Raw genomic sequence first — 12,231 nt, 5'->3', positions numbered from 1 at the left:
ACAGCAGTGATCTGCAGCTCTCATGTGTTGCTACTGTCACCCAGTTCTCTTCAAGGATGGGTGACAGTAGTCTGGGCAGTCAGAGTCTTTCCTCAGGACTCTGCAGACAGGTCCTGCCCCCAGGAAGAAGAGACGTTTCTATTTACTGTATACACATGCACACCCAGAGCACACAGACTGCCATCCCTTTGGAGCAGCTCTCCCTCCATCCCAGAGCTTCCCCACTAGGTGTCCTCTGACACAGGGTTTTGGTGAGGAATCACAAAAGCCTACCAGGATTCTGTTTACGTGAGGGTTTGAGTATTTTTTAAGGAGAGAAGGACAAAAGAGCAGAACTTAGAAGATGGAAGTACTGATCACTCCAGCAGGTTTTGGACATGACCATTCGCAGTGAAAAGGGTGAAGTCCATAGGCCCTCAGGGCTGTAGCACTACAGACAGAAATATGTATATGCAGTTCATAAGACAGCTCTGATTCCCTGAAAACTGGCATGGGGTCAAATATTTTCAATGTCAGAAAAACTTTTTATCAGTTTATTCCCATATTCTGGGAGTTGCTGCTGGCACAAATGAGCAACAGATTGACTGCCCCGTGACTTGAGTTCTCTTTCAAATTAATCTCCTACAAGAATCACACAGTTGTCATAAGATTTGACAGTTGACATCTTCACTTCCCCTGTGACTCCATGAGAGCCTCAGCAAGGGATGTTCCTGCCCCTGCTTTGAGGAAGGAGGCAAGAGAGGCAGAGAGGAGAGTTGCTCTGAAAGTACAGCCACACAACTTCAGATTTGTAAGTGATATGGCAGCATTAGAATACAGAGAGAACAGCCTGCAGAACCATCCATTTCGTCCAATTGTCACCTCTAGCAGAATAGAAGGATCCTGACACCTGGGGCAAGGGGGAAGAGATGAAAGGCAGGCAGCAGGCTGTGTAATGGGACTAAACTTCAAGTTCCAACAGGTTCCAAGTTTCTGGCTGATATTCTCAGCTAGTTTATGGGGGAAAAAAAAAAAAACTTGAATGAAATTCTAAATTCTCAACAATAATACAGGTCCAGGTTGGTTATACCTTGGCTATAAGTTACCTGTATGAAAAGAGACACCTAAAATAGGCTAAAATGCCTGTAAAGATTTAAGCACACAGCCAACAGTACAAGTGTACTCAAAAAAGTGAACAGTCCAGTATTAAGTAACATTAATGCAGTAGTGGTAGGCAAAAGCTGAACTTACAATAAGTTACTAGCTTCAGTCAGCAGACAGCAAAGACTATGCTGGCTTTTGTCACTTTACATTTTTCTGCTTGGCAGAACATATATGAACACGGGTTTTTATCAGCAGCTGCTCTTTTGATATGTGGAAGACGGTTCTTCAAAACAATGAGAATAGTTTCCATTTTCTATCTATGAATATACAGGAAAGATTACTTTAGAATCCAAATGAGGGGGAAAATAAAGTTTGCTTCAAAATTAGCCCCTCCTCCATCTTTCTGAAAACTATAATACCTGTTTAAAAAAAAAAAAAAAAGCCACCTGCCACACTTTTGGTGTGTGCTTGCATGTAATTTCATAGAAGCAACAAGCAGGGGAAAAAAAGCTCAGTGAGGAGGTATCCTCTTCCTTTCCACCTGGCAAGGAAATCTGCACCTGAAAAGCAGCCCCCACTGTAAGAACGCTCCACTTGCTGCTGCACCTGCATATCTGTCACATCCTCCAAGGCAGTGCTCAAGCTTTTTGGGCTTCTATGCAAACAGGTGTCAGCTATAGACACAATTCTAGTGAGTGCTGCATCTTAGCACCTGAACATCAGAAAATATCACACGTCAACAAATAATTCCTAACTGCACAAATCAAAAAGTAACTGCTGGAAACAGAACTAGGAAGCAAAGATCAAAATATTCTAACCTGAAATGTACCATCCTACCTTAGTTACTTGTACTGCAGAGAACAATGAAATGTTGCAATCCCACATATCCAAGAAAGGATTTGCCAATCCACCACACCCAGAGAATAAAGTTGGATAGAAAGACAAGTACCTACAAACCCCTCTTTACCCACCAAAGCATTTATCTGCTGACTAACTTTGAATCACTATGAAAGAGAATAGTTCAAGTATTTAAAAAACAGCTTGCCACTAAAAGCATCACCTGTCAAACTACTCAATGACACAGGAAATAAAAATGTGCTTATACTAGGAAAATGTAAAATTTTTGAAACTGGCATGACACTGTTTAACTAAAACACTCTTTTTTAAAGTTCTTCACATTAATTACAAAGTACTTGAGAGACCTTAAGGAGACAGGCAATCACATTTCTTCATTATACCACTAGTCCAGTTCTGCTTTTACAGAATAAGAAAATTAAACTAATAAAAGCCACCATGGTAGCTGTTGCTGATTCCTACCAACTGCTTCCTATTCTTCAGCCCATTTTTACAATCTGGGTCACTCCATCGGCAACTACAACATTTTAGCCTGAAACAAAGAGCTGAGGAATGTTCATACTGCTCCTTTAAAATATGCTGTCTAGCATACAGAGTGGTTAGCAAAAGACTAACAAAGAAAAGAAAAAAGTAAACACGCTCCCCTCCCCCTTCACAGTGTTAACATATTCATCAGCATCTCTGTGACATACAAACCAAACTCAACTGGGTAAAGCTGGCACTGCTGTGAATAGTCAAGTCAAATGCAGTAGGGTTATACTTCCCTAAACAAGAACTCAGGTGACAAAGTTAAAAATGAATGTGTGGTATAGGGAAGGTCAAAGCTTTTCTAAAAGACACTCTTCTGCTGTAGAAACCATGACTCAAGTTTCAGGTTTTGGGGGTTTTTGAAGAACTTCAAGGTGGAACATGGCAAAAGACAGCACAGATTTACAAGGAAAAAACTCTCATAGCTCTGTGCAGTATAATAAAAGGCTACTTGCCCACAAGCAGTAATGAGATTAAAACAAAATATTAGTTGAGAAGATAGCAGTTTCAAAAGATTAGCTTGATTCTTCTCAACTTAGATGTAACAACACTTCTCAATCTGTTGAAATATACTGAGCAGTATGACTCTGTACAAAGTCACATATACATTAAATAAGATAAAAATTTCACATGTTTCAAACCTAACTTTAACTGTTTAGTCCAAGATAGTGACATTTCAGTAAAAGCACGCTGCTTAATGTGACTGTACAAACCACTCTGGAAAGAACCTGGAAAAACACACAGCTCAGAAAAACAAGACCGCTTGAGACTCAAAACTCAGGACACAGAGCTGCACTCTGGCACATGCTACTGCTCCCCAAGCAGGGTTTGGGCAAGGGGGCTGGCAAAGCAGAGAGGAATGCATCCATCCCCACCACTTCAGAGAAGCTGAGTGGCTCAAGTGAGCCACTCCCTGCCCCACTCCAGAGCCTTGTGTTGACAAACCCCGTAGTAAATATCTTCAGCTGAACCTCCCTCAATTAGGTTTTTTGTCAGAACAAATCACAAACTAAATGGACCAGGTAGAGTTGCCACATATGACTTTTGCTTGCTTAGCTTTGCACAAAAGAGAACAGGGATCTGTTGTTTTGGTAGTGACAACAGGAAAGCAGGTCTTAATCCCCAAATCAGCTCAAATTCATTCCACCAGTGCAGCCCTCCATGGAGCTGTTCACTTGGTGGCTTTGTCAGACACACTTTTGTCAACAGCAGGGCCCACAATTCCACAGACTGCAGCATGGGGCACCCAGCAGGCTATGGGGGTTATCTCAGCAAACTTTGGAGTACAGACGCTGTTTAGCAACATATTACTATCTCATCTCAAATATTTTCCCCAGGGATTAGTACCCAGCTTGTTACATCAACTGCACATCTGTCTTGCAATGGCTCAGTCACCTTTGGCTGGCTAAAAACATGTTTGTGTGCACATGCTCACAAAACCCTTTCTCACAGCACCCACTCCATCTCTCCTTCTAGGGAGCTTGTAACAAGTTGTAGTCAGGCATCCTTACAAGAGCTGCTCATGACATACCTACATCACAATTCTTTTTTCTCAAGTTTTACTAAAACCTGCTGCTGGAAATGAAGTACACTCACTGTTCTGCAAGGAAAGAAGAAAAGCCTGCATGCCCTCGCTACTTTCTTCCTAGTTGTGTTAGGTAATATGTTTATGCTAACTAAAATGTATGATATTTTAAGGTACTAAGAGAAAGTGCAGACAAACTTGCTGGTACTAAAACAGAACTAGCAAGTTCTGTTTTATTTATTTAGTCAGTTGAAATCCATACAATCATCAGTTCATTCTTACAATTTGTGAAATGTGTTTGTTTTGCAAGGTTTTTAACTGTCCAGTCTGTTGGGTTTTATGGGTTTACAACCTCATTTGTTTAAGTTAACTGAAACTACATCAAATACAAACCACACTAGCAGAAGTATACTGTTATTGCTCTTTAGCAGAAATATACTGCTTTACACTAGCAGAAATATACTGTTACTACCTTAAAAAAAAAGTATTCAGGCTCATTGTATAACCAGAGGAAACAAAACTGCTGAGGTCCCAAACTCACAGGAAGTTCCCCAACACACGTGTTCAGCTGACAGTGTAACAAGAGCAATTGAGTCAGATATTTTAAAATCTAGCTTTCTGTAAGAACCTTTCTCAGAGATGCTTCCAGGGGCCAGTTGACTTATCTCCTGGAAAAGTTATGCAACAAAACAGTGTTTTTAGGAAGTTCCTGTAATACATCAAAAGACAGGCAATTTAACTCTGAAACGGCTGCTTTAGAAGAGGCTATCATCTTAAGGGGAATGATCAGATGAATTTGCAAAGAGAAAACCCAATGTGAGAATTCACATCTCATGTCCCTCTAACACTCAAGGAAATGCAGGAAAGCAACATGAGGCCATGTAACCAAATAAACCCAACCTTTTAATCTTCTAACTTCTTTTTACTTTTAGGTATTATCTTTTAATTCTTCAGAGTTGGTAGAATCTTGATATTACCTTTTTAGGAGAATTAAACGAAAGCTTAACTCAATAGAGAGGAAGGATAGAAGCAGAGTAGAGAATTACCAACTTTGCTGTCTTTTTACTAACTCAGAGACAAATGTTACCAGAATTGCAATGTTGATCAAATTATTCAGGAAGAATATAAAAGCAGAAGTAATTAAAGACAGAATAAACAAGGCTGTATAAAAGCAAGATACAACGAACAGGTTTTTCTAGACACATCAAGTATAAAAAACAAGTAATTTTGAGCAGAAAAAGCCAGTGCCACATTTGAAAAGCTAACTGAAATATAATTAAAACTTCACAGAGCACAACTGAGAATGGTAACTATAGAACGACTCATATTCACTTACTTGGTACCTTAGTTTGGGTCTCAAAAACCTCCCACAAAAAAATCCCCATTAAACAAACAGAAACAAACCACCAAACAAAACAAAGCCAACCAGCAAAAAACAGAAAACAGGCAACCCCAAAGCAGCAACTGCCACAATTATGTCAAGAACAGGTAACTGAATAACAATAAAGAAATTCAGTGCAATAAAACCATGGTAGTTACTTATAAATAGACCAGATTAATGTATACCATAATCAACTAACTGTGAAGCAGCATCAGGAAATAAAGTGAATGTAGTTTTGTTTATCAGTTTGTCCCAGCAGACTCACCTTTTGTGTCACTAATGACACCAACCACCCTTATCATGCTGTTAATTACTCAGAACCTGCTTGAGAATCTGAAGCATATAACAGCATGTAAATACACACAGACACAAAGCTGTCATTGTTCAGATGCCAAGGTTAGAGTCCAACATGTTTAGACATATTTAATGGTCAGAAAATTACAAATACATTGAACTGACTTGAGCTTTCCTGCATCTGGAAGGACTAGTGCTGAGACCAAGATGCCATTCTATGGTACAGACCAGACTGACCAGTTCAACCTTCTGATATCCAAACTGCAAGATGACATAGCCCAGATTAGAAAAAATATTCTGCTTTATCAAAGCTACTTCATACACGAGGCTGATAAAAGACCAGCCTGCCCTGTCAACACTACAGAAGGTCCAATAGAGGGAGAAATAAATACTTTAAGGAAGGACAGTGGCAACATAATCAAAAGAAAATCCACTCACCTGCCATTTTTTTTGATGTAGGTTACTAAATAACCATGGTCTTCCCAGTTATGAACTGTTTCTGTCATTCCCTGCTCCTGAAAAATGGGCTGTAGAGCTTTAAGAACGGCATTACAATCAGCTGCAAGATTAAGAGAGAAAAAAAAAAAAAAAATCAGTGAGGATTTTCCACTCAAGTTACTTCTGCCTTTTTTCAGAGGCTGCAAAGTTTTTCCTGGAAGCCTGGATTAATTTTTCTTAAAGTACCATTTGCATACTCTTTCATGTATCTTCTCTTCTGCCCATCCTCATCTACCCAGAGATATTTCTCGGTGCATGGGTACCCAAACAACTTTAAATCAGTTTTCACACCTGAGCAAAAATGGTTATCTACTATGGATGTAATCAGAGTATTTTTATTATGGCTACTATTGATCATATACTATATCACAATCTACACAAGTCTTTATTCACATAATTTCTTTTAAAATCGCTCAACACACAAACAGCAATCCCAAAAAAAACCCACAGCACTGACAAGAAACCTCAACAAAAGTTAGGCTGTAATACTAGGTAACTACAAAGGCACTGAAGACTAACCTATCCACTCTACCCCTACACGAACATCCTTTCTTCTAACATGGAGGCCAGAGCAAGTCCCCAGTTGAAATCTTCAAGATATTACAGAAAAGAACTCTCAGAAGAGCACACAAAAACTCACTTGGAAATAACTGACATTACTCTGGTACAACTACCTTCAAAAGCAAGCTGATAATTTGTCCATAAAGGTATTTATTCAAACAGAATATGCTAAATTCAGAAGTCTCAAGTTTGCTGTACAGTTTTGGGGGCATTTTATTACCCACAACATAGCTTTAATGAACAATTTTAGTTTCTTCAGAAGTGTCTCAAAAACAAGTTGCAAGCTTTGCCCATTCATTTTGGAATTGACAAGGTGAATTAGTGGAGGATGCTCCTAAAATTGCACTGAGCAGAACAGGAACAGAACTGGAAAGACAGTCCACAAGTGGCAGTGAGGGGACCTATCAAAACATTTTTAATTTACAGGCTGTCCCTGTAAGACAAGTAGCATCACTTCCACTTAGCAAACACAGAACTAAGCCACTGCGGTCATGCAACATGGCAACAATTTAACCAAGAGTCAGCATCTCTACCAGAGAAATCACCTAACACCCACTTAGTATGGAGACACAGTTCTCAACCAAATGCTTCAGCTCAGAGAATCTTCCCCACTGTGACTTTCTTAAAGAGTTATTCCCAAGGTACTTCTTTTGGTTTACCCCTGCTCCCAAAATGCATATACATTGGAAGCCAGTAAAGGTAGCCAGCAGACATAATCAGCAGTAGTTCTCAGGATAAAATGGAGTTGTACAAGCTACAAAGAACTGGAAAAAAAAAGATCCATACCAAATAAATTAAAGTTCCTCAATCAATCATCTCTATCCAACTCCACAGTAGACTAAACTAAAAATCTGATTGCTTGAAACTTATGTTTGCCCATCCATAAACCCAGACTTGAATTACCCCTGAGTGTATCAACCAGACAGACTGAAGTAACTGACAGAGTACTTACTTTTCTTCGAGCAAAATCAAGAGCAAGCCAATTCCCCAGTAGCCAAGGATATTTAACAGAAGTTGGAAGGCTTTGCTTACTGCTCATTCTATCTGATCTCGATGCATGTTCTGAGGTAGATTTATTTTTCACCTTCTAAATCTCACTCATTAACTCCACATTGCAAACTAAAGCCAAAGAGAACCAACAAAACTAAAATTCTGTTAGATCACAGTGAATTATTTAACTGCTGGTACCTTCTTAGTCAGGAGCACTACTGATGAAACACCACAGTCCACTACAACCATAAAACTTCTTCCTTCCCCTACCTCTCTGTAAAAATATGCATCATCTGTACCAGTAAGATTTTAGACTTCCTATCCAGTGTCAGGTTCTACCATGGCACAGGCAATGAGGCTCAGAGTACACAGCTTGTCTGCCCTGTAACCATGGTTACAGCAGTAATAAGTGGGCCAGCAATCAAACCAACATGTTTTTCAGACATCAAAAGAATAGATAAATGGGGCCGTAACTATGAGCCAGAGTTCTTAAACAGGTTCTGATCTCTGCCTTGCACTGCGCAAGGGAAATCTGCAATGCTCTCTTTGAACTTGCACGTTCTGGCAGACATCAGCTGTTTCTGGAGAAGGTTAAGAGCACCTGCTCCAATGCCAGTACACTCACAAAGAATTTCTGTCACTTCAGACATGTAGTCCCCACTTCCTCAGCAGCATTTGCTTCCTTGCCCAACTCCTTTACCTTCTCCTTCTTTTTCACAACAAATGCCTACTTCCACCATTTACTCTTTAAGCCACCACCACAAAAACATTAAAAACCCTGTTTACTAATGCATGCCATACCCTCCAAGGACCAAGAGTAAAATGACATGAGACCCAAATTGAACCAGTGTCCAACCAACCCCCAAACCACTTAACTTCTGCAGCTTCTGCAAGAGAGCAGCAAGATGGCAAACAGACTGAAAGAACTGAAGTACTCGTAACACATTTAGCCTGTTTTCAACAGCTTTAAGGAATCATGCTAGGTGCATCCTGGCAGACACTGCAGGACAAATCATCACTGATATTCTTCTGCTCCATGAACAGATCAACCCCTCGCACACAGCTCATCACTCAGCCACAGAGTTCTGTGCTATGAACCCAGGCACAAGCTTGATTAAGCTCTCCCTATTATGCTGTTCACTTTAGGAAATTAAAACAACAACATGCTCTTTTCACCAGGTATCCTTTTAGTTCTACCACACAAGATTTGCCTTGGAGGGCTAATTAATTCTCCCAAGTTGGAGATTCCCTTATAAAATGTTTGAGGCCTGAAGTGGTTGCTTGAAGGCATCAGGAAGTTTCAGCAATCTCAGCATTTCTCACCCAAATCCACTTGCCACCACTTCACTCCAAGCTTAGATATGCTCTTATCAAGCACTGATAAGCAAATAGGACAATGGTGATTAAAACAACAGGAACACCTTTGAATCTACATTTAAATGTTTATTCAAGTAGTCATTGCATTTTTGGTTATTCAGGAACAAAAGAAAGAAACTCTGGATACCAAGTATAAAACACTGGTTTGGGCATTTGATAATTATTTGCCAGAAGTAATGAAAGATGCCCAGAGTTTCAACTTTAGAGAACAGGAGCAAAACCCACTATGTACAGGATCTGAGAGAGTTCATTTCAAAAGAGTCAATGCCCAGTTTAGCCAGAACATTTTTGAACCCCAGCACATCTGAAGAGAAGACTTGCAGCAGTTGCAGATGTTCCTCTCAATTTGAGCAGCAAAGCAGTCAGTAATAGACAGCAATCTGTGAACATGAGAGCAAAGTCCAGAGTCACTGTAAGCACCAAGTCTGACCTCATGCACAACACTGGCTGGTCCCACCCTGATACTTGAGCTCAGTGCTGGAATCATTTGCTATTGAGCTAGACTACCTCTAATAATATTCTGGATTAAGACTTCTTCATGGCCTAGAATTAACAAAACTTCAATAAGCTATGGGAACAGATTAATTCTCATTGAAAATATTCACCCCACTTCCAACTTCAAATTTTTCTTACCCTGATTTTCAATCATTTCTTCTAACAATTGAGAATATAGCATAACCAAAACAATAAAACACATCAAAGCACTTCTATATGATTCTGCAACTGTAGAATTTTGCCTTGGCAGCTAAATATTCAGTAGAGAAAGGTGAAGAAACAAATCAAACTAAGTGCTTTATTAAGAATACATTAAAGAGTTAGCATACATGAGGAATCAAGATGCAGAATATGCTAATAGTAAATAGCAAGCTGAACTGCTGGCATATTGTTTCAGTTCAGAGCTGTTTACGCTGTTTCAATATAATAAATCCTTGTGTTTTGCAAGTCTGATGTCCCTGCACACAGACACTCGACCTATCAACTCAAACTCTTCAAAAATCTTAACAGGAAAAGGAAATACAGAGACAGGGTGGGAGTGCACCACATACAAGTGATGAAGGGAACACACCTGACAGAAGAGATTCACTTCTCAGCAGCTGAGGTCCAGGGACAGTTCAAGACGGGGAGCAGGAGGGGGTGCCTCCAACCTGCTACAGCTGCACACCTGACTGCTCTGGCACTGGGCTCACCACAATCCAAGTGATGGCCCACTCCACCACCACCTCTTACTGGAAATAGTGTCCTCAGGCTCTCAGGTGTACAGGGAATCTCTCACTCAGACTGATCCAAGGCGTTTTTCCAATGCCAATATTGTATTTCAGTCTCAACCATGAAAAAACTGAAGAATTAAGAGGTGTGCAGCAGAAATGTTTGGTGAGCAAACTGTTTGTAAGCTTTAAAAATCCAGAGCCAAGAAGAAGCTTCAGGCTCCCATGTATTTTCCATGTCCTAGATTTTTTTAGTACTTGAGAAAACAGAAATAAAAACCAAAAAAAAAGCTAAAAGTCAAACAGTTTATGGAAAGTCAACAACTGCCTCCTCCTCCTAAGTCCCCCTCCCCACTGTATGTGACCAGGCAGCAGTACATAATAACTCACAGATAACTTGTTATCACTTAGTCATCAACTCCTGCGTGGCAATCTTTTTATCAGAACTAGAAAACTTACAAATTGTAATTCTTTTATGCTAGTTTAAAGGACCTGCCTGTATGCAAAATGAGTGAGCAGAGCACACTGGTGTTGGAAACAGGCTATCTGGAGAAGTTTTCACAGCGATATCCCAGGCTCAACTCAAGTCAGAATTCCAACAGTTGCCCAAGCTGAGCCTTGTCCTCCAACAACAAAATAACTCCACGCCTCACAAGAATGAAAGTACACCCTCCAAGCACACCCCAAGACCCCTGCTTTCATAACTGCCCAGAACAAAGCAGGTAGCCTTTTCCTGACATGTTAACAGATGCAAATGAATAACAACTGGCTTTAGGAACATACACCTTCTGAGTATTAAGTTTCAAAGTCTCCCATCAGAACACACACACGGGAAAAATCCTTTGTTTTGTCCTTGCCAGCTCTGCAAAAGAAGAAAACAACAGGAAGCAGAAAATTTTACTAAAATTACTCCTTTCAATCAATTGGCGCCCATGGGGAACATCTTCATTATGTTGACTTAGACACAGAAGTCACTAAATAATGTATGGCATGAGGCTTAAAAGGGCAGCAGGGGTAAACAGTCATCTACTACTCATTCATCCACGAGAAAACAGATCATCAAGTTTCCTAGTGCACACACTCTATTGCATTATGTATTACACAATGTTAGGAGTAGAAGGCTGCTTTTTCCAAAGATTTCCACAGAACATCTCCCCCTCTCCTATTTTTAAGCTACATAGTGAATATGGGCTACAAAGTGAATATGGGCAAACCCAGCTATGCTGTGTCACATCAGCAAGTGCATGGACTTACTGGCACTTCCATGAGATCACCACAGCCAACAGAAGTCACTCTGTGCATCCAAGGGTCCTTTAGGAAATTGTGGGTAAAACAACCATGATCAGAATGAGCTCTCAAAGCATTAACAATACCCAGCCACAAAAGGGAGAATTCAACACTCTCTCCTCCCCTGCACTACCACCACCTTTGTATTACCTCCCTAGTCACTTCAAAGGAGAATTCCATAGAAGATCTCAAGTTTTCAGCAAATATAGGTCTATGAGATCCATACACTTCCATAATGGAACAAATACACTAAAAATAAGTTATTCCTTCACCCTTCCTCTACTTGATTTGCTGTACTAGGGCTATCAAAAATCTAATTTACTGTGCAAATATAGGGCGCCTCTGCTTGTAGATTCATCAATACCTGAAGGCTCACGCTCGATGATTCCAGCAGAACAACGTATTACGGAAAGCTAAAAAGAATCCACCACAGAGATCTGTGAGAGGGGTTTTCCCTTTTTAGTTTTTGGCAAAATTTTAGAAGACTGTGTCTGGAAGCACATTAGGGACCATATTATCAATCACTAGTAGAGCCTTCCCCATTCACTCTGACATTTACAAATTATTTCTTTCTCTATTTTTAATTAAATATATGCTTTAAAAGTATTCTCTTATATCTGGCTAATTGCAGTTAGTAATGATATGGC

General features: G+C 40.0%; 1 protein-coding gene across 1 annotated transcript in view; it reads right to left on the bottom strand.

Moving 5' to 3' along the window:
* Nucleotides 1-12,231, bottom strand: part of SMS (spermine synthase) — a 44,790-nt gene that overhangs the window by 24,899 nt on the left and 7,660 nt on the right. Inside the window, exon 2 of the mRNA XM_038133272.1 lies at nucleotides 6,105-6,225. Within this exon, the coding sequence (XP_037989200.1) occupies nucleotides 6,105-6,225 (121 nt within the window). The remainder of the gene's footprint in view (nucleotides 1-6,104; nucleotides 6,226-12,231) is intronic.

The sequence above is a fragment of the Motacilla alba genome, chromosome 1 (genome assembly GCF_015832195.1).
Source record: "Motacilla alba alba isolate MOTALB_02 chromosome 1, Motacilla_alba_V1.0_pri, whole genome shotgun sequence".
NCBI classification, from domain to species: Eukaryota; Metazoa; Chordata; class Aves; order Passeriformes; family Motacillidae; genus Motacilla; species Motacilla alba.
The sequence above is the reverse complement of the archived record's forward strand: the minus strand, read 5'-3'. Positions and strand labels throughout refer to the sequence as shown.